The sequence below is a fragment of the Gekko japonicus genome, unplaced genomic scaffold (assembly GCF_001447785.1).
Source record: "Gekko japonicus isolate JY-2015 unplaced genomic scaffold, Gekko_japonicus_V1.1 scaffold169, whole genome shotgun sequence".
Lineage (NCBI taxonomy): Eukaryota > Metazoa > Chordata > Lepidosauria > Squamata > Gekkonidae > Gekko > Gekko japonicus.
Genome location: NW_015161951.1, coordinates 1,072,223 through 1,095,840, shown reverse-complemented (window position 1 = coordinate 1,095,840; position 23,618 = coordinate 1,072,223). Strand labels below are relative to the sequence as shown.

The window sequence follows — 23,618 nt, the reverse complement described above, 5'->3', positions numbered from 1 at the left end:
GGCCTTTGAGAGTGTCTAAAACAGGGGAGTGGGGAGTATGTTGAAGATTCAGGACAATGGATGGAGCAAAAAGCAAAGTGTGGTGTTTCATCATCCATTCATGGCGACTGGCCCAGCTATTAGAGGGAGTTAGACAGAGCGTGCATATTACTCCCATTCTGCAGACACCCCATTGGCTGTCCATTCGTTACTGGACTCAGTGTAAAGTATTGACTATCACATACAAAGCCCTTCATGGCCTTGAACCCTCTTATCTCCAGGACTGCCTCTCCCCTTATACTCTGCCACAACAACTTCGCTTATGCCAGCGGGGGCTTCTGCAGGTGCCAACCTGCAAATGGGCTACATCAACAACTGCCCATACACATGCTTTCTCCATTGAGGCTCCCACCTTGTGGAATGGCCTGTCCAAGGAGATCAGGGAAGCTCCCTCTTTCCTGGCTTCCCACAAACTATGCAAAACTGAACTATTCAAGAAAGCTCTTCTGCACAGGTTGCACAGTACAAAAGGGTTAACAAACTTACTTGAATAAATGATTAGGGACTTTGCTCTATACTGCTGTGTGTAGCTTGTTGTAAGTAGGATCCTACTATGTAATTTCTATACCACGTAATGCAGGGGTGTCAAGGGCTGGAACAGCCAGTCCAAGTCTCTTATTCAGCCCATGAGCAAAGAAGAGGAGGGTGGTGGCAGTGGTGACAAGAGCAGTGAAAAGACCCAGGTCAGGTCAACTGGCTGGAGGGTCTCCCCTTTCTCTCATTCATTTAAGCCAAACTGCACATATGGCCATCACCCCCTCTACTCCTCCTGTCAGAGGTGGGGGGGCCACCGCCTCCCCATCACTGTGCATGTGTGCTGGGCCTCCCCCTTCGCTTCAGCAGCAGGAGCTACTTCCTTCACCACTGTTGCCGCTACCTTCTTCTCCTCTGCCTGCCTCTCTCGCTTTCTCTCCATCATGATGCTGGAGAAGTGGCCCTTTGGGAGGAGAGAGGACAAAGAAGACGGAAGGGAGAAAGTCATTATGTGTAAAGGTGGTGATGGGGAAATGCTGATGGAAACAGGCATTCGGGGTAGGAATGGGAATGCCAAAGTGTATCTGGGAAGAGGGGTATAAGGGACTGGAGAGAGGGGCATGAAGGGAAAGGTTGAAATGCATGCAAGGGGGTGCATGGTGGGAACTGCTCTTGGAAAGCCATGGGAGAGGAGGAGAAATATAGCTGTTGAGGTGAGGGAAGGTGCTGAGTATTTTGTTGGTGGGGTGGCATGCAAGAGCAGGGGTGTAGTCGGAGGCTAAAATAAAAAAAAAAGGAGTCTTGCGCCACCTGACTTAATGAGATTTTGTTGCATCATTTTTATTTTCTAGGCATCTGTACCTTGCTTTTCTCCCTAAATGGTGACCCAAAGCAATTTAGAAGCATCATTCTCCCCATCTATGTTTTTGATCTCACAACTGTGCAGGGTATGTTAGGCTGAGAGAGTGACTGGCCCAAAGTCACCCGGCAACTTCCGTGTTAGAGTGGGGCTTATGAACCTGGGCCTTCCAGTTAGTCCAGGTGCTCAAACCTCAGCACCATGGGCTGTATTTGTGTCTTTGTGGAAAGTCAGGTCCCTAAGTGGAACTGAAGTGCAAGGAAAGGAGTAGTCAGTGGGAAGGTTTGGAAGACAGTGGATTGGTGTGGACGAATCACACAGAGGTGAATCCGTGGAGGGTTCATGATTTTTGTGGTGGATTGAGCAAGTGTTGAGGGTGGTGGCTCCGGTTCCTTGGAGAATTTATATTATATGTGTACATTTGGAGGTGGACCTCTCTAAGTGGGGAAGAAACCCTGCTTCACACGTAAAAATGCTTCCAGGGTTGCAGAGGAAAAAGTTGCTGATCTAGTTTAGTGGGGAAGTGTATTTTCAGAAAGGGAGGAAGACCCCTAGGATTACTTGCGTGGGGGCTGGGGGGGGAATAGGAAGTTTCTCTAAGGTAGAAGACGTATTCAAGGCAGATTACACATAGCGAGTCAGTACAATTAAACAAAATCGGACATTCACAGTGCTCCCCACCAGTGTTCCCTCTAAGCTGAGTTAGTGCGAGCCAGCTCAATGTTTTTTAGCCTCCGGCTCACACATTTTTGTCTTAGCTCAGGAAGGAGGGCTCCAGAGCAAAGTAATTTATGCAGTAGCCAAATTGTTGGCTCACAACTTTCATGCCAGTAGCTCACAAAGCAGAATTTTTGCTCACAAGACTTCACGGCTTAGAGGGAACATTGCTCCCCACCTACCAAAGAAAGGATGCCAAAAATTGCAGGTATATAGTGGAGCAGTGTAATGCTGTACTGAAGGATAAGCTTTCTGAAGTTGGCACTGGCAAATGTTACCAGTTTTGGGGTCCAAATTATCCCAGTTTAAGGCTTTTGCTTCTAAAAACCTATGTTTGGGACAATGTACATCTGTGAACAGCTCTTCTGTGCAATAAATATCAATAAATCAAAAGTATGTTCTCAGATAAGATACACACCTAACAGCATATTCAAGATTGCTACAGCACAGACATTGATACAATAATTCAGAGCAAGAGGTGTCAGTTATCAAAGACTGTTAAATAAAGGAAATACTGTAAGAGCGTTAATATTTTAAGCATGTTTGTACTTTGCGTAAAAAATAATATTGTTGTTAATTGGGTTTGCATACTTATGCTATGCCTGTTCTTCCTGATGGTTCCAGACTTCTAAAATCCTAATGCATTGGGTATTAAATGTTAATTTTGTTGACTGTACTGACTCTATGCATAATTCACCTTGAGTCCCCATGAGAAAAATGGATAATAAATAGCCTAAATAAATATATGATGAAACCAGGGTTCCATGGTATCTATAAGATGGGGCTGTTGACATTTCCTTTATCTTGAGCTACTCCTCCAACCCTTGCACATTACCAAATTTTTGTTCTGTCCTGGAAACTGAACCTTGACTAGGAAATACACCAGAAAGGAAGCTGCCAACTAAGCAACCACAGACAAAATAAAGTTTTTTTAAAAAAACTTAAAAGCCTAGAACTAACCTTCTCACAATCTTTTCCCAGGTCTTTTAGGGGACACACAAGCTACTCTGAGGCAGCTGGTGAGCTACCTCTTTTAAACCCCTGCCAGAAAGCAAACAGGCCAAGTCGTACTCACAGAATGGAAGCCCCATTCACCATCTTTGGTTAACTTCATCCACTTATCACTTGTGGAGTCCATCTCTTGGCACTGGTCATTTTGAACCTGTCAATTGAAACAACAGGAACGATCAAATATCAGGTTAATTTTCTGTAAACCAAAAGCAGTAGCAACAGCATCATGTAGAATTAAGTTTGAGTCCAGTGGCACCTTTAAGACCAACAAAGTTTTATTCAGTGTATGAGTTTTCATGTGCACGAAAGCTCATCCATTGAATAAAACGTTGTTGGTCTTTAAAGGGGCCACTGGACTCAAACTTTGTTCTACTACTTCAGACCAACATGGCTGCCCACCTGACTCTAACAGCGTCATATCTGTGTAAGGTGTTGTCATGTCACAGCTGACGTATGGAAATCCCAGCAAGGGGCTTTCAAGCAGCAATGCAGAACAAATGGACTGGTGGGGGGAGAACAGCACTGTTTTTCTGGCTCCCATCACAAAAGCGGGGGGGAGCTTTCTGGTCAGTTGACAACCCCACCCCCACATACAAAGGGGAAGACAAAGCTGAAAGAAGTTCTATCTGGTCGATTTGGAGCTCAGAATAGCATAGCTATCGAACCCTTCCTCGGTTTATTTTCAGAAGAACCCTTTGAGGCTGGGTACACTGAGAGAGAGTTACCAACTCAAAATCATCCACTTAGCTTCAGGTAGGCTGGGAAGAGAGGAGGGGCAGGGCGGGGAGGGGAATGGTGGTATATAGACAGCAGAACGGCAATTCCAGCAAATACCAAGAAGTGACATCACACCTCTGGATTGATGTTGAATTGACACTCTAGGATTCATACAGTTTTCCCTGAATCCTAGACTGTCATATTAGCATCACACTGGCAATGTGATATCACCTTAAGGTACTTGCTAGAAGTGATGTTGGGCCATCAGTGTGATGCTGCTTTTTAAAACATTTTTCTGCCACCCGCTGGTGGGTTGGCAGGCAATGGAGAGGTAGGTCAGGAGGTCTCCCACTGAAGCAAGACACTTTGGCTGCGGTCACACAAGCCAGTTGGAGCGGAGGAGGAGTGAGGCTATTTCCTCCGGAGGAATCCGACATGCAATTGCGAGATCACACTTCCCTTTGAAGCTGTGGGTTCAGCATGCAACCACGGGTGGGTCTTCCCCCCCCCGTTTGTGTCCCATGCGCTTAAACGAGGAATCGAGGAATTGCACCTCCGCATTGAGGGCTCGCTATGGAGTTTGTGATGATGGACATACTGCGGGGGGTGGGGAACAACCGTACAGAGTCAGGATGAAATAATCAGACCATCCCGACTGCATGAGAGCATGCCTGAATGATCAGACAGGGGGAAGTCCATCCGTGGCCTGTCACAACCAGTTAGAGCTGGACTTTCCCCGGTGTCTTTTAACTCTGCTTCTGTGACGGAGCAGCACAGGTTGCTGACGACTGCGGGATGTTTCCCAGATGTTGCTGTCTGATTGTCTCCTTTAGGCATTTGCAGCTATGTCGGATCTAAAGATGCATGTGATCACAGCCCTAGTTTCCCTAGCTCCACAGATGAGTAGGATTTGAACCTCAGTCTCCTGTATCCGAGACCAACACCTCAACCATCATATTATAGTGGCACTCTGTGTTGAACTGAACTATGGACTTCTGGTAAAGACTGACAGATCTTCCAAGAGTAGTGGAAGTTATATGAAAACCCATTCACTGCCTTGGAAGATATCAACTGTGCATTCAATCCTGACCATCATGCTTCAGAAGTAAGTCCTACTCATTGACTCAATATAGTACGCTCATTCCCTATTAGTAAGTTTTAAAGATGATTTGTCTGAAGTAGTAAGAAGCTACTAGATGAGCTTTGAACAACATACATCAGACTAGCAATGCTTTTGTTTTTCTGTGAGAGAAAAATCAGTCACTGCCCAGTCAAGCAGCTATAACATGAATGCATCTGGAACCAAATTTATGGAACTGAAGCAGAATCATTTGTGGCTTCCTTTTTAGCCATCGCCCATTTTCATACGGTTAAAAACAGAACACATTTGCTAATACAACACATCCCTTGTATTAGCAAAGTGTAATAGATGGTATGACAGACTGCTGAGAAAAACAGGCTTTTTAAAAGGCTGCTTGTGTCAGAGAATCAGGGAGTTCATGAGTTAATCTTCCCTAGGTAAGAATTTATGTGATTGATTGCTCTACTGTCTCTCTGATTGGCCAACAGCAGCTGAGGGAGGAAATAAAACAGCTGATCTGGAGGGAAAAGAGCGCTGTCACCATTTGGTCTTTCACCTTTTGAGACATTTTTGGTCTTTGTCTGAAAACTAACATCTGGATCAGTAGCCAGAGGGTTTGGCTTCTGAGAGAAGAGACATTTCGGAGTCAGTGTTTTCTGACAGGTGATAGGCAGAGAAGTACTTCTACAGAAAGAAGAAGAGTGAAATATACTGGGTTCGAGACGCATATAGTGATCAGCTCATAGTTTATTAGTGATTTGAGCTTAACTCTAAGACAACTCTAGCAGGGCTGGAGCCCTGCTTATATGCGTGCAAAACACCACACCCCACACACACACACTCCCCGTGATAGGGTATTTACATTACAACTCCTGCTCAATAGGCCCATTTCAGGATCCTGGCTATCTATTGTTCTGGTGTACAAGCTTAGTCAGTTTCCAGGTATGGTTCAGGCTCAGTACATAACAAAAAGAAACCCCATTGTCCTAAATATATTAAAACTGCTCTGAGGGAGAATTTAGATTCTCAGTCAGAAAGCTACAGAACAGCCTTATACAGACAAAGGATACTGGAGAAGGATTTGGCACAAGATCTGGGTAGTTACAGTGAACTCCCATATAAGCCAAATAGTAAAAGGAGTTATTGCTTCTTAGGGACAAGGAGAATAACTTCCTGTCAGTGAAAGGGGTTGGGAAGAGAACCCTGGTCTATGATAAAGGGGAGAAGCTTAGACACTTCAGGAGTTAGTGAAAAGCTGTAATATCTAAAGGGAAACCTAGAACTCTGAAGGAAGAAATCTAGAAACTTTAAGCAAATGCTGCCTCCAGAAGAAACATTAATAAAAACTGTGTTAGTGCTGAAAAATACTAAACAAAGTACCTCTCAAAGAAAGAACTAGAAAACCTTGAAACAAAACTACAAATACACTCTCTTGAATATTCTAAGAATTCACCTCTGTAAACATTAGAAAGCTTTTAACTCAGCAATCTCAAAACCTTCACTATTCCTATCATACATATATTCCCTGCCTGTGTAATAAAATCTTTATTCTGTTTTTGAAAATTAATTTACCTCAAGCGCCATTTCACAAGGGTTTATAAAACAGGACAGCTCCTGTCTTTCCCTCAAGTTCCTGTACAGGGCCATGAGAGTCAGTCTGGTGTAGTGGTTAGGAGCGCAGACTCTAATCTGGGAGGACCGGATTTGATTCCCCACTCCTCCACATGCAGCTGCTGGCGTGACCTTGCATCAGTTATAAGTTCTTATAGAACTGTTCTCTCAGGAGCAGTTCTCGAAAGTGCTCTCTCAGCCCTACCTACCTCGCAGGGTGTCTGTTGTGGGAGGAGAAGGGAAAGGGGACTGTAAGCCACTCTGAGACTCCTTCAGGTAGTGAAGAACGGGTTATAAATCCAGTCTCTCCTCCTGTTCTTCTTCTTCTAAAGCCTAAACCAATATCTAAACTAAGGGTGAGACAGTTTCAAGTTTATATAAAAGGGAATGAGAAGATATACATGCTACTGTATGGCGACTCAAACACTGAGGGGAACTGAAGTTTTGGTGGGAAATATCTGCCAGACAGTTGGGGCGATACAGGGGTCCATCATAGATGCTACTGAAGCCAGTGAACGATGGTGCTCTCAGGCTGGCCTGCTTACTCTGTCCCTGTTTGGATGCCTTGTATGCAAATAAAGACAGAGTTTCAGACCCAGGGCTCTTCACCTTGGCCTGAAAGTCTTAATTAAGGCCAGTCAGAGGTAGGGAGACTGCAAAAAGCACAATTCATTCTTCACAGAGAAAGATTCAGCAAGGGTGAGAGAAACCTGTGCTACCATCCACCTTATGCTTAGCCACTTATTAAAAGTACTCATCTATTCCACTGAGCAATCTACCCAACACGCAAGATACCCATAGGACACCTATGGAATTAGGAATACAAGTCACCAGCAGAAAGAAATGAGCCATACGTGGCCAACATAGGTTTGCTGAATGCCCATGGAAGAGAAACAGACAAACACTCAACCTTTACAGGTTCCGTGAGTGCAAAGACATGCAGACAGTGATCCTGAAAAATACATTCATCCAGTGCTTGTGGTGTCATCTTGGTGAAGTGGCTAGGAGTGTGGACTCTAATCTAGGAGAACCAGGTTTGATTCCCCACTCCTCCACTTGCAGCTGCTGGTGTGACCTTTGGTCAGTCACAAGTTCTTTCAGAGCTGTTCTCTCAAGGGCAGTTCTCGAAAGAGCTCTCTCAGCCCCACCTACCTCACAGGGTGTCTGTTGTGGGGAGGGGAGAGGAAGGGAAAGGAGATTGTAAGCCGCTCCGAGACTCCTTTGGGTAGTGTAGGGCGGGATATAAATCCAATCTCTTCTTCTCTCTTCTTCAATCTGCCTCAGTTCACAGAGTGAACTATATCTCTAACTTACCCTTCCAGCTGATACCAGAGAAGCTGTAGAAACCCTAAACTGGAACCTGGAAATAATTTTGGCGTTGATGCTGGCTAATAAACAGAAGTTTAATTCTGAAAAGACAGTTGAGTAGAAAGTTGAGTGGAAGGTGTGACCCAACATTTAAAGTGTTACCCATTCTGGATGGGATCGCTCTCCCCTTGAAGGAACAGGTCCTTAGTCTGGGGGTGCTCTTGGACCTAGGCCAACTATGGGATAAGCAGGTGGCAGCTGTGACCAGGAGTGCCTTTTACTAGCTTCAACTGTTTAGTCAGATGCAGCCTTTCCTGGGCAGAAAGATCTGGCCACTGTGGCACATGCCCTGATTACATCTGGATTAGATTACTGCAATGTACTCTAGGTGGTGCTACCCTTGAAAAATGTTCCGACACGTCAATTGGTGTAGAATGCTGCAACAAACATATTGACTGAAGTGGGTAGTACAGACCACAGCATTCCAGTTTTTTCCTGGAATTGGTAGCCAGGCAGGATTGGTAGCCAGGCAACCCAAAGCATTCACATGTACTCTGAGGCGCCATCTATACTGCTAAGCAGACTTGTAAACAGTCAGTCAATTCCTGCCTGAAATACACTGCAACTGCAGATGGAAAAACTACTTCAAGCCATGGGAATACTGCTACCACCAGATATGCATACCCGATATGCTCATACAACAGCAGTCATCACAGACACTCTCTACTGGTAGCATGCTAGGTCTACATTGCAGCTTACTTGTTTTAAAGATTCCTGTCCTATCTCTCAGCCTAAAACAGTTTGTGCTCCCTCGGCTGTGATTCAGAGTCTCCACTTCCCCCATTTATTCCTTTGGAATCCAATACATACTGACAAAGCACTTTTCCAAATACTGCTTCTTCAATTCAGTGCACAAACTGGCCCTTACAAAAAACTCAAAGATGATATTTTTGTCACTATATTGGTATTCAAAGGTGACAAAACCAGACTTCTTCAGGAGCACGGTGTAGATCAAGGCGACGGTGCAATCATCCCTGTTTGACTCAATATAATTCCCACGAGGATTCCATGAAGATCTGGACAAACAGGAGCAAAAAACAAGCCTGGTTTTAGAAGGCAAGCAATGGGGAGGGCTCCACAGCCTGTAAGCTACTGAATAAGTAGGGCTGCCGAGTGGGGGTGGAGGGCGGGTAAACCCCCGCTTTGGAGGCCCGATTTCCGCCGCTGCGGAATCGGGCCCCGGGGGAACCCCACCCCCGGCGTGCGAGTCACTAGGAAGTGACGTTATGACGCCGGGCACGCTGGGGGCGGGGTCAGTGCCCAGGTGAAGACACAAGTAAGCTGCTTTGGGAAGAGTGGTATAAGAAAAACAAAAAATAAGCCAGCAGGACAGTTGTACTTTGTGGAAGAGGATATCACTGGCCATGGAAAAATCCACAAGGGTCTTACTTGCTGCAGCTCTCTGCTTTATTCCCCGATCCATCCACAGAATCCATGTAAGTGGCCATATTAGTGAATCCTGCTGGCAGATCATCCCATTCAACAAACTTGATCCCACTTCCAACAGAGAAAGTTCCTTCAGGACATTTAGTGCATACCTGGTTCTTCATTTCTAGATACTCCCCAGAAGCACACGAAAAAGCTGAGAAAGCAAACAGTGATGACCAATTAACGGCACCAGAAAGTAATTCAATGTGAATTCAAACATATGCTTTCTAACAAGCTCATTCATTCATCAAGCCTCGAATGAGTTTTTTCATCTGAGTCAGATCACAAACATGAAATCATGCTTGATTCTGTAAGCAAAACAACAAAGAAGTTCTATACGAGAGTTGCATCAACAATATGGGAAAACATACTGCAATCCTTCCCTTTGATGGGATCAGGTAAACCAGAACATTCCACTTCCAGATTTGGGACTGCTACCCTCCATCGGGATCCGCTGCTATCGCACTCCGTGTATTCAAAGTGGTAGTCCACCTGCAAGCAATTAAACATTTACTTCAGTTCCATCATATTTACCAAGTAAACCCCTTTACAAGAAAAAGCATTCATGTAAAAATAATGAACTGCCAGTTTCTGGACAGATACAAAGTTAAGATTAGAGTCAAACAGGTGTAGTTTACTACTTGCTATAAAGGCGGGCCTGCAGGTAGATCTATAAAAGCCACTAAGACCCATAAAAATGCTCTATCTTGGCTGTTACCTTTTCAAATGAGCATGTCCCCATAAAGCAAAGCTGGGAAGTTCCAAAAAAGAGGCGAAGGGCAGAGAAGGTGTTGTGGAATGCTGGTTTTGTCACTTTCAAAATGGTAAAGAGTTTTGGAGGGGGGGAGACATGGTTCAGTGGCAGAGCGCCTACTTGGCACGCAGAAGGTCCCAGGTTAGGACGTCTGCGTTGGCCGAGAGGGGTTGCGAGGTCCACTCCGGGATATTGTGAACAGATCCCTCTTGGAGGGCCAGTTCCCGGAGGCTCTCAAGGAAGCGACAGTCCGCCCTCTACTAAAAAAAACAGCACTGGATCCAGCCGATTTGGCCAACTACCGGCCGTTGTCCAATTTGCCTTATTTAGGCAAAGTAATAGAGAGGGCGGTGGCGGCACAGTTGCAGGCCTTTCTGGATGACACCTCCGCGCTGGATCCATTTCAGTCCGGCTTCCGCCCGGGCCACAGGACTGAGACATTACTGGTGGCCCTCACAGATGACCTCTGTAGGCACCTGGATCGGGGCAGGACGGCGGCACTTCTGCTGTTGGACCTGTCGGCTGCGTTCGACATGGTCGATCACCAGTTGCTCGCCCACCGCCTCGCCGACGTGGGGATTCGGGGACTCGCCTTGCAGTGGCTTGTCTCCTTCTTCCAAGGCCGGGGACAAAGGGTGGCGCTCGGTGAGAGTTCGTCCCAGAGGCACCCAGTAGAGTGTGGAGCTGTGCTCTCGCCGATGTTGTTTAACATCTATATGCGCCCCCTTGCCCAGATTGCCCGGAGTCATGGGCTGGGCTGTCATCAATATGCTGATGACACCCAGCTCTATCTGTTGTTGGGCGGCCGGTCTGGCTCTAACCTGGAAAATCTGGACCGGGCGTTGCGGGACGTAGCGGACTGGCTTAGACGGAGTCGACTGAAACTAAATCCGACGAAGACGGAGGTCCTATGCCTAAATCGGAGCGGTACAGGGGTAGGGGTCCCACTTCCGGCCTTCGGTGGGGCGCCATTGGTGCCAGCTCCAAGGGTCAGGAGTTTGGGAGTGCTCCTGGATGCTTCCTTGATAATGGAAGCCCAGGTAGCAGCCACTGCCAAGGCAGCCTTCTACCATCTGCGGCAAAAACCACTGTTTACCAGCGTCTCAGAAATATTGAGTTACAAACAGCTTATGCCGCACTTCCGCCTTTTTACAAATCTCTGAAATCCAAAACTTTAATGTCTGTTCCTTCATACCTAGCTAATATTTCCAACCCAAATCATAGATGGGCCTTTTCCAGAGCCAGATTTGACAGTTTTCCATCTGCAGTTCTTTCCGGAAGATTTCAACATATCCCCAGACATCTGAGATTTTGCTCATACCCTTCCGAGTCAATAGAGACCCTCCCCCATATATTATTTCATTGCTCTCACTATGCAGAAGAAAGAGCCCTTTTAATTACGCCTTTATTAAGGTCATTTAGATTTCAAGGACAATTAGTAATCCAGTCCGAGGAACTTTTGCTGAAACACTTACTGGAGGACAAATCCACGGCTATTTCAAGGAATGTTGCTAAATTTCTTTTAATTGCAATTACAAACCATAAGCATCTCCTTAATACTCCTTTGAGATGTTTGTTTGGTTGTTTGTTTTTTCCCCCCTCTCTGTAATGTCTTACGATAATCTGGAAACTGTTTTTGATTCTGTATGCTGTCTGATGGGTCTTTGACCGTAATAAACTGATTGATTGATTGATTGATTGATTGATACCAACTGTGGCTGATTAGGCAGTTAGTCCCCTTCCTCAAATGCAATGATCTGGCGTCAGTGATCCATGCAATGGTCACCTCGAGGTTGGACTACTGCAATGCTCTCTACATGGGGCTGCCCTTGGGGCAACTTCGGAAGCTGCAGCTGGTGCAGAATGCCGCAGCTAGGTTGTTGGTGGGTGCCCCTGTGAGGGAACACATCCAACTGGTGCTGAGGGCACTGCACTGGCTGCCAATAGCGTTCCGGATACGCTTCAAGGTGCTGGTTATGACCTTTAAAGCCCTTTATGGTCTGGGGCCTGTCTACCTGCGGGACCGCCTTTCCCCGCACGTTCCCCCGAGAGCACTGAGATCTGAGTCACAGGACCGCTTGGTCCCCCCTGGCCCTAGGGACGCCAAATTGACATCTACTAGAACTAGGGTGTTCTCCTTGGCAGCACCAATACTATGGAATCAGTTTCCCCATGAGATCCGCGTCCTCCGGGACCTCTGCCAGTTCCAGAGAGCGGTGAAAACGGAGCTATTCCGCCAAGCATTCAATTAACCCAGACCAAGTTTGATAGCACTTTATGGTTGCCGCCATGGGTATGTTGTACTGTGTGTAAATTTCAATTTTAATGTACTGTATAGACTGTTTTAGAGGTATTATTTTATTGGTTTTAATGTTGTTAGCCGCCCTGAGCCGTCTCGGTGGGAGGGCAGGGTAAAAATCAAATCAAATTAAAAAAAATAAATTATATTGGGGGCTACCATTTTATTTATTAATTTATTTAGAAATTTTTCATCCTTCCTTTCCAGGAAACCTGCCTAAAGCGGCTTACAAAATACTGCTTAATAAAAACAAAATATTTAAAGTTATTATTTTTCCAGAGCAATGCTTTCTGAGGAAAACCTATGGGGCATTTTTTTACCTCTAATGCAATTTATTAGCTAGCATACAAAAGCATCCCTTATGGCAAAATGAGTAGATTTCCAGTAAAGTTTCTGACATTTTGTTCTTTGTTTGCGGGTGCTTTTTTGTGGTAAGTGGCAGTACTTTGGGGGCAATGTTTACTAATGTGCAGGTGACAATGTCCTAACATTCAAAGGTTATAGAGCTTCTCTATGCATTCCCCCCTCCCCCAAAAAATCCCTGCAACTGGGCTAGGAAATTCAAGTTGCTATGTACCATTCATACTGTAGGATTAATGTTTGGGCAATAAAACAAATGTTGCTGGAGTCTGCCCTTTTTTTAAAAAAAAAAAGTGAAGCTATAGAAAGATACATTAGGCACACATAAAAAAACAACAATAAACTTCTCATTCTAGATTGTTTTTGAAAGCAATGAGCCAAGGGAGGCAGCATAGCTTAAATTAATTATTAGATGAAACTTCTCTCGGCACAGCACTGTTTTCCCAAAAGAATGCTCACTGACCAAACTTCTTCCACCACACACATTATTAAAGACAAAGCCATCGTTTTTAAGCATCAAATGTTAGCACCATGACAAACTGACTCCATGTAGAGAATAACCATTGCAGATAGAATCCTCAGACTAAATTTTTGAGGGCTGTCTCACCCGTGCATTTTCTCTGCCCAATGGCTTGTAGCTGCATGTGTAAACAGACCCCATTGCAAAGCACTGCCTTCATGGTAACATGAGGGATTACAAACACCTTTTCTGTGGTGTATTATGAATCATGGCTCATTCAGACAGGTGAGTCATCATCTGGTGTTGTGGTTTTGAAGAGCATCAGAGACATAGCCTTAAGTTTTGAATGCACTGTTTTACAGAACATGGGAAGAAGTCAATCGGCTGTCCTTGGTTTGTCATAACACAGACCAGCCTGGTGCTTATTTGTGCAATGTACTCAACATCTTTTTCCTCTGTGTGTGTGTGTTTTGATTAGGGGTGCCAGGTCTGGATTGTGAAATTCCTGGAGATTTGTGGAGTGCAGCCCGGAGAGGACAAGGTTGGGGAGAAGAGAGGAGAGACCTCAGTGAGGCATTATGCCATAAATTCACCTTCCAAAGCCATCATTTTCTTAGGGTTCCCAGCTCTGGGTTAGGGAATACCTGAAGATTTTGGGAGTGGAGCCTGAGGAGGGGCAGGATTTGGGAAGGGGAGGGATTTCTTTCTTTCTTTTTTGCTCCCCTTCTTTCATTTGTTTTTTTTTAATGGGGAATTTTTATTGCATTTTTATTAAAACTACAAACTATAACAGAAATAAGGGAGGGAACTACCCACTACTGACTAAAAACCCAAGAGAGGAGATCTTCTAATCAGCTTGAATACACATCTAGTCTTAATCATATTAATCTCATTACAAACTGAGTCACATATTCTGCTAACTTTTCCCACATCTTAAATTTAACTGATATAAGGAAATACCCCAAAGCATCTCAATTCAAAATTTTTCAAAGGTACAATTCAGAGTCCTTCAGCCTTCACTTCTTCTTGTCCAGTCTCTTCCGCAATTTATAAGGACTTTTAGGAGCTGCTGCCCCTTTCTCTGACAGAGAGTCCTCTCCGGAAGTTCTTCTGGAATTAGCCATCTATATCCAGTTGAATTTGTTTGAAGAAAAAGAACAAGGTCTTTATATTTCTTTCTCCGCTCTTATTTCAAATGGAATATCCTTCAGTACTCTCCCCCACTCTCAGTGGTGCTCCAGATACAGCTTTCAGGATTGCATCCCTTACATGCCTCTTTGAGAATCTTACGACAATTTCCCCAGGCAGATTATTTTTCATTATGTATCCTGAATATGACCTGTAGGCCACATCCATTTCGCTTAACAAAAATTCTGCCTTCATCTCTGTCACTGGGGCCAGTATTTCACTCATCATTTCCTTCAGATTCTCTCCCTTAGTCTCTGGCATGTCCTGAAAGCGAAGGATCATATTAGCCTTTTCCATTTGTAATTGTAGCAACTGCTCTTCTGTAGAAACTTGCTTCTTTTCCAGTTTTTGTACTTTCTTCTTCACCTTTTGGGTAGTGGCGTCCACTTCTTTCACCTTCTCATTTGTTTGATTCATCATTTTCAGAGTCTCACTTATCTGATTTTGTTGAATGATGATACACTGGGTCATTGATGTCATCTGCTCTTTAAGATTATTCATTTGGTCCAGCAGGTGGTGCATGGAGTCTGCCAAAGTCTTTGCCGGCTCGTTGGCTCCTTCCGGTTTTGGGCTCTCAGTTACTTTTGCTTTCAGATGTTTCTCTTTCCCCGTCCTCTTCCCCGCCATCTTTTTCGCAAACCTTTTGAAAGTCTCTGAATGTGTGCTTAAATGCTCGCACTCGCCTTGGTAAGTACTCCTTAGCAGTTGAACAGCCTTACTCTTGAGTGTTAACTCTGAAGTTAACTGCTATATCCATTAGGCATCTGAAATCAGCTTTATACATTTTAAAATCTCCAGTACCTGTTGTTACATTTTATGGCACATATGGCTTGGCCTGGCAAAGTAACATTTATGTCAGATCCAGCTCTTGTAACAAATGAGTTCAACACCTCTGCTCCAGGATGTCCACATCTCCTTTGGTACACTACAGACACTCAGGAAAATGGATCATCACCTGTAAAGACACTGAAGGTGAGATGCCTCTCGGGAATTGAGAGAGAAATGGGACTGCTGTTGACTGGCATCTTCCTGTGGGCCTTCATGTTGGATTTTTCTACTTAACAATTAGGAAAGCCAGAAGATTTTCAAGAAGGTCTTTAAGGATAAGTGGAATATAACTGGATAGCAGTCAGTTATTAAAAGGTAAAGGTTCCCTTGCTCGAAAGCCAGTCGAATCCGACTCTAGGGTGCTTCGAACAAGAGAGTTGAGCTTGGGAGTTCAGTGCCAGAGGTCAAGGAGGAGCAGGAGAGAACCCCTCTAGTCCACGTTTCCTGAGGAGGGACATACAAGGTCCACATCAAGGGACAAAAAAGCTCCACATCCTTCTGTAAAATCACTTTATCATATTGATGTGATACAGTTTATCAATGCCGTCAGGAGAGACCAAATAGCTTATGTCCCCCATCTTCTCCTTCACCTGACATAGACCAAACCAGGAAGCCTCCATTTGATTTGCTTCAAGGGGCTTCAGAACCAGAGTCTCTTTTATTAAAAGACCTCTCCCTGGCCTTTCTATCATACCAGATTTTCTGCTGTAGATTTTGTAGATGGATTAAAATATTATATGTAAGGCTCCATGAGCCAGAATAGTGAATGGTAATGAGACCTCCACTTTCTTTAAATTGGGGAAAGGAGTCAGACAGGGTTGCCTGCTCTCACCACTTCTCTTTAATATACCAGTTGAAATTTTGGAAATAGTGGTGCATCAGCATGAAGGAATTAAAGGCATCAGTTTCCAGGAAAATGTTACAAAGTTAACATTATATGCTGACGATATTGTTTTTACATTACAGTATTCTAAGACCTCGGAGCAGAGTATAAATCAAACAATAATGCAATCTGGAACAATTTCTGGATATAAAATTAACAACGATAAGTCCATGCTGATGGGAGTAGGACTAACAGAAGTCAATAAATGTGTAATAACTGAAATAATTAATTCATCTTTGAAAAGTGAAAAAAATAAATTATTTAGGCATTCTAGTCCCTAGTATGTTTGTCCAAATGATGGAACAAAGTCTATGTCCAATAATTAAGAAAATGGGAAATGGTTTAAAAATTTGGGCTAAATACAAGTTGTCTTGGCTAGGACGTATTCCTATTATTGAAATGAAAATCCTACTAGGTGTCTCTTTGTAATTATGGAACTACCTCTGCTTGTTAGTCATGAAATGATGAATAAAATTCAGCCAATAATGAATATATTCATATTAGGATTACAAAAAACCTAGAACTAAAAACTGCATGTTACAACAGACATGGGAGAATGGCAGCATTTCCACACCAAGTCTTGAAAGGTATTACTTGGCATCAAGAATGTCTACTTTAATTAACTGGTTTAGACAAAACACAGAGGATTTGGGAATCAGAGCAATATGGTCTTGCCTGTTTACTGAATAACTGGATATAGAAATATAACAAGCAAAGGGCAAATCAAGATACTATGCATAATCATATGGCATTAGCAAGGGCATGGAATCTGTGTAAAAAAATAGGGCTGATCAACTCCCTTATACACCAATATTTCAGCATAAAGAATTTTCAGAAGCCCTCCAAACAGAGCATGGGAAAATTTAAAATTCATTAGACTTTCTGATTTTCTTAATAATCATGCTATTAAATCCTATGGAGAGTTACAACAGGAGGCTGGTGAAAGTTAATTGCCTTTCTTCCAATACCTTCAAATAAGAAGTTTCATTCAGTCTAGATCTAGACAAACTGATATCTATCACTCCTTTAATAGATTCAAATGCGTTTTAGATCAAAGAGAACTGCATAGACAATTGGTAGTGGTTATTTATGGGATTCGGGCAGATTCCAAAATTAGGAATACAATTTAAAAAACAGGTAGGGAAAAGATTTACAGGAAGTTATCCCGTAAAATCTTTGGCAGGGATTGCATAGGGATATGGCAAGAGTATCAGCTAATACAGGTATAAGAGAAAATATAATTAAGATAATGTATGGGTAGTACCTTACACCTGACAGGATTGCTAAAGTATCAGTGGGAAAGTCTAAACTTTGCTGGTGATGTAACAGGGAGACTGTGGGTGCATTCAGACAGGCAGCTAATATTGCAATTGGCCCAGCTCTAATTTGATCCCGATCTTTTTTATCCAGCATTGCACGACTAGACAGCTCCCCTTACTGACTGCATACTCTGCGATGGATTGTCTAGATGGCATCCACCTGAAGGAGCCACGCAGTCTGGGTTTTTAAAAAATTCTGTTTGCGCATGCACACCCGTGCCTCAACGTGTACTTGCTTTTCCGCGCATGCACGGAGTTGAATGATTAAAGCACCACTAGTGGTACCTCTCTCTAGGTACCTTTTTAATTAATTAATGCAGTTCATGAAATTCACGGTCCATTTAGAAACATGAAATTGTCCGGAACGTTTGAGCGGAGCTCTGCAGCTGTCGTGCGCTTACACGTTTATGCGCATATCACTAAGAATTTTGTAAAATGGTGCCCATTCGGGATGGTCTGACGTCAGACCATCCCGAAGGAAGGATTGCACACTGGAATGATCAGACGTGGGAAAGTCCGCAATTGGCCTGTCAGGAAGCAAAATCTCCAGATTTTAACTAGTGTCTTTTACGTATGGCTTCGAAGCACGGCAAAACGGGATGCTGCAAGACTACCATTGTTATCTACAGCCAAGCAAGCAGAACAAGCGTCCAAGGTCATTTACATTCTTCCCAATTTGGGAGGCTTCTTATGGAGACAGTTGCTGAGCCAAGTAAGCGAAGCAAAGTGAAGCAGTCACACACATACGCATACACACAGTCACACCAATCTGCCCCCCGCCCACATAGCAAATATACAAAAAGCACAAGAAATACAAATCATGGCAAACTAAGTGCTGAGTTTGACAATTTCTTCGGGATCGTCTCTCCCCATATGTGTCCCGCAGAGCATTGTGCTTAATCAATCAACATTTACTGGTTGTCCCTGGCCCCAAGGATGTCCGACTAGCCTAAACCAGGGCGAGGGCTTTTTCTGCCCTGGCCTCAGCCTGGTGATAACAAGCTCCCACTTGAGATCAGGGCCCTGTGGGATTTATTACTATTCCGCAGGGCCTGTAAAACAGAGCTGTTCCACCGAGCTTTCAGCTGAGGCAGCAGACATCCAAAATCCATCTTTGGCCTCCCTTACTGAAATCGCTGACTCTATGATCAGCCTAAACTGAGCATAGCAACACAAAGCTTGATTGCTGTTTCAATTATTGTTTTATTTATTTAACTACTGTTGCTGAGACTGTGTGACTTTGTAACCCGGCCTGAGCCTGTTCACGGGGAGGATGGGATAAAAATCAAATTAAATAAATAAATATAAAGAATTCCTAATAACATAGTCCCTGGTTTCATTTCAAAGTTGATTTTTAAAATCTTCTGGAACTTCACATGTATATCTTTCCAAAATTTTCTTAACCTTTTTATAGGTCCACTACATGTGGTAGAAGGTGCCATCTGCCTCTACATTTCCAGCAGGTCCCTATATAGTTCTTGTCCATATTTTTAATACCTTTAAGAGTTAATATCATCAAAAGCACATCTTATACCAGTATTCTCTTAATGCTTAACTCGCAGTAAATTCTATGCCTCCCATCCATAAGTTTTCCCATTGTTGAAATATTATTTCTCGCCCTAAATTTTGAGTCCATTTCAACTTACACATTTTAACTTGTTCAGTTTCTGTATCATATTGGAGTAAAAGCTTGTAGATTTGTCCTAATAGATTATTTTTCTGTTGAGAATTGTTTTTTCAAATTCAGTTGGGTCTCTTTTCTGACCTCTGTAAACATAGGCGGCTTCTTTGTATCTAGAGATTAGTTGGAAATACACCAGCCATGGACTTCCGGTTGGCGGATTGGCAATGGCGGTCGCTCTCCCCAGCTCGCGGGGAGGCGATTAGCACACCAGCGGTAAGGAGGGGTGCTGCCTCAAGCGGCAACCCCATGGAGCCCTTGCAATGGGTTCCAGGCCAGAGGGCTTTTGAGGGCTAGCCTCTTCCACGGCTCGATGCCGGAGAATAGAGGCTTCCCTCTGCCCTGATGGTCCTACCGCTGAGTGACCATATGGTACAAGCTAATTCGACCGGGACAAGCGCAGGAGATCGAGCGGAACAACGAATGAGAGAGCGAGGTCTGTGAAAGGACCAACAATTAACGTGAGTTCGAAGTAAACTAATTATTTTGATAAAACGGAGTACCCCCCATGGGAAAAGTGGAGCACAAGGAGGGACGCCTCTTGAGCGCAGAGACAGATCAATTCAGCGAAGGGGGTAGGGGGGAAACAAACAGCGAGACTATATTGAGAGACTTACTTGAGTACCGATAACGAAAAGACGAATCTTTCAAGCCCTGACAAAGCGGTTTGAAATTGTAAACAAAGAGGGAACATGGCGGCTTCCCAAGGAAAGTTTAAACTGAAACCAGGCAGCCAGAGTCCAAGACCAGAAGAGGGAGCAGACGTCATGAAGTTACTAGCAGATATGCTGAAGCCGGTAATGGAGCAACTCGGTGGTATTAAACAGCAACTGGCTACACTGAATCAAAACTTTGCACAACAGCAGCACCAGCTGGCAGAAACGGAGAAAGTGGAGCAAGATACTGAAAAAGTTACAGAAATGGACACCGCAAATAAGAAAGTGAAGAAAAGAGTGACAGATGTGGAAACAACACAAAAACTTCAGGAAACCCATTTTTTACAGCTTCAAATGGAAAAAGCTAATATCCAATTATATAAAGAAAAATAGCCTGCCTGGAGAGATTGTGGTTAGATTTGCGAGAAGACAGACCAGAGATGCAATATGAAAGGCAACTTCAGCAAATCCACTGAAATCTGGGAATATAACCATCAGAACTTTAAAAGACATTCCATTTGAAATACGTCAAAAGAGGAAAAGCTACAAGGAGCTCATCTCATTTCTTCAAACCAATGGAATTCAGTATCGGTTGGTGATTCCTGAAGGTGTCATTTTTAAAATCAACGATAAAAGAGAGATTGACTCCATTTTCAAAGCTAAGGAGTTTTTGAGACATCAGCTGGGATCAGAGGAAGACCTTAAAGATGAAGAAACTAAATCAAGTGACTCTGCTACTTCTGGAATGGACGAGGGTTCTGTTGGCGAAGCAGGAGCAGTGAAAACTGTATATGACTTTAGAGACAGAAAACCGAAGTAAGGGCAGAAGGACTCTGTAAACCACCCTTTGAAGCAAGGAAGATGCTCAAGAAGTTCTCTCATAAAAATTAATTTACTAACATAGAAGTAAAACAAGAACTTTACAAGTATATTGTGTGACTAACACTTTTATTACTAACATATAGCTTAACACGGAAATGATCTCCTTCTCTTGGGTTTTTAGTTCGTGTGGGTATCTTTCCTTTATCCCTAGTTGTAGTCCCTTCCTATATTTTTCATTGTAGTTCAGTAGTCTTATGAAAAATAATAAAATTTCCCCCTTGGGGGTTTAAAAAAAAAAAAGGAAATACACCAGCCATTGTATTTTCTTTCCTTTCTCTTTTATTGTTTGCCATGATTTAATTTCTCCTTGTGGATTCAGCGTATCTTGATAGGTTATAAAATCATTGGTTTTTCTCTTATACATCATAAAATGCATCTATTGGTGACATTAACCTCTTTTTAACCTAAATTAGTTTTTTGTATCTATTTTTAGATGAAGTAATACCCCTAGAATGTATAAGGTATTATCTCTTTTAAATTCATGGTGCAATTGTTGAACCCTTCTTTTCATAATTTTGCATTCATTGTCAAAGCAGTTATTTCTATTCGGTGGCTCAGACATATTCCTGTATCTATGTGAACATAAGTTAAAAGGCTCAAGTAGAGTAAAAAGATCATATAATAGCTCAATGGAAGACTTGGACAAATTAACTCTAGAGAGTTCATCTTTAATAAATCTATCTTCCATCAAACACAATATCCTACTATGTTTCCTCCTATCTGAGGAGGCCAATAAAAATAACATATTTCATTACCCTGCTGCAACAGTTGTCTTTGCTCACTTAAATGAAGGTGGCCCTCAATTGGTAGCATCAGAGTAAGAGAAACAGGTAGATGATCCCCACCCATGAAATCTTGAACAGACAACCTCTTTATCAAATGAAGAAAAACAGGAGCCACCAGAAATAGTCAATAACACTAGCCCCCTTGGGACCAAAAAATGTAAAGTCACCCCTTTGATCAATCTCCATATACCCATAATATGGTAAGTTGTCTCTGGCCCCTGCCACACGGCAGGGGAAAAGCCTCTAAACGCGCAGCTTTTAAAAACTGCGCCAAAGTTGAGACGCCGCGGTGGGATCCCACGGATCCCCTGGCCGCGGCGCCTTTTCTCCCCGGCGCGATCAGACGCCAGGGAGAAACCAGGGCCCTGATAGGGAGCCTGCCAAACTGCGCATGCTCCGACATGTCGGAGCATGCGCAGTTTGGCTAGGGGTCGGGGATGCGCCGGCGCAAAGACGCGCTGCCGATCCGACGGCCCGGCTTGCGGCGCGTCATCCGGATGAACCACCTCGGTAGGTGGTTCACTTTTGACGCGCCGCAGCCGGGGAAAGGGCCAGATCGGAGACGGGAGCGCCACGCCAGCCAGATGTTGGCGTGGGATCGCGCCCGTTTGCTCCGTCTCCAATCTGGCCCACTCCCGGTCCAAAACGCCTTGTGAGAACGGGGCCTCTATATAGAAAATTCAAAGCGCTTCAGATCTGCCCTATTAATACTGGTGTCTTTCGATGCTCTTGAGTATATTAAAGATAATAAAGTATCATCAATGTTAAAGCCCAACCAGGTAGACAGTAAAGTTTCATTTTTGCTTCCAACTCTGGCATTGAAGTTGCCGGCTAAAATAATATCTGGAAGAGTCTCCAACAGTTCATCATATAACTGTATTAAGATATTCTAATTTTCATTCATGGATATGATACCAACATCTGGAGGTAAATAAATTGAAATAACAATCAAGGGGAAATTATCCAGAGTGACCAAAACATCCAAAACTATATCATTACAAACCAAAACTTTAGTTTAATGCTGTGGAGATTATTAGACATGCTAATTTAGCCCTAGGTCTCCCTCCCCCATTCCCTATAAAGCTTTCCTTGTGAGTGAAATATAACCAGGAAGAGCAACTTCATTTAAAGTCCACATTTCTTGAAGTAAAATAATATTGTATTGGGTTAGAAATGAAATAATACGTGGCATCTGACTTTTACTATTCCAACCGGCCATGATCCAATTCAGTATTTTGTACTGATTTGCCTTGAGTGGTCATAAATTCTCACATTGTTCAATACCTGGGACAGCTGTTACAGCACTACCATTCTTAGGCCATATCTAGATTATTGGTTCAAGGGGAACAGGGGCTGAAGGTCAGTCCTCATATGTGGGGGGGATGTGTCTCAAGGGAGTTTATTCTCTAAGTAGGAGACAATTCCTCCCCTCATTTTAGGGGAATGTAGAAGTTTGTCTTTATTTGTGCCTGATGGAGGCTTCCCTAATGTAACAGGTCTATCTTCTTTTGGGTGGTCACAAGTTTTACCAGCTTCCTTTACCTCCACTACATTATTTTGTTTTAATGCATTAGATGCACTACATATAGATGATCTACATATAATTGTCTAATTTCAGTTAATTTAGTTTGAAGCTGTTGCATATTTGACTGCTCTAAAACTGGAAGAGCTCCAAATGATTTTAGAAAGCTATCACCAAGTACATCTAGATATTTTTCTTTCATGGACAAATGGAATTGCAAATGTTTCTTAAAGGTCCAACCAGTATTTTCCTTTATGATTGTCTGGGGATAAGTCAGTCAACAGATTCTCTTTCTCATTCTGCTCTAGGGGGGGGGGGGGGGGGGGGGGGGAGATCCTTAGGTCTATGTAGCTGACTACATTTAGTAGAGAACAGAGAGATAACAGTTGGAACTTTAAAAAATCTCTGGGGGGAAATGCCACATAAAGTTTAGCCATAATCTGAGACTGGATATTGGGCAAAAAAAGAAAGAAAGGGAAGCATCAGTCTGCCAGTGTGAATAGAGCCTGCCAATCTTTCATAATATTTTAAGTCAATATTTTCAAATCTTTGCACTGACCTGGGTACCCCAGGCAAGTCCAATCTCGTCAGATCTCAGAAGCTAAGCAGGGTCGATTCTGGCAATACTTGGATGGGAGACCTCCTTAGAATACCAGCAGTCGGGAGGTGGGGCAGGCTTTATTCAGCCATCCCTCT

At 43.5% G+C, this 23,618-nt stretch overlaps 1 protein-coding gene across 1 annotated transcript in view; it reads right to left on the bottom strand.

Annotated features, from left to right (window-relative positions):
- The window catches only part of KIAA1324L (KIAA1324-like ortholog), a 102,822-nt gene that overhangs the window by 67,526 nt on the left and 11,678 nt on the right, over nucleotides 1–23,618 (bottom strand). The window contains exons 2-5 of the mRNA XM_015429441.1: nucleotides 9,677–9,797; nucleotides 9,267–9,459; nucleotides 8,746–8,893; nucleotides 3,165–3,251 (exon numbers count right to left, since the gene is read on the bottom strand). Of these exons, the coding sequence (XP_015284927.1) occupies nucleotides 3,165–3,251; nucleotides 8,746–8,893; nucleotides 9,267–9,427 (396 nt within the window). The 5' untranslated portion in view covers nucleotides 9,428–9,459; nucleotides 9,677–9,797. The remainder of the gene's footprint in view (nucleotides 1–3,164; nucleotides 3,252–8,745; nucleotides 8,894–9,266; nucleotides 9,460–9,676; nucleotides 9,798–23,618) is intronic.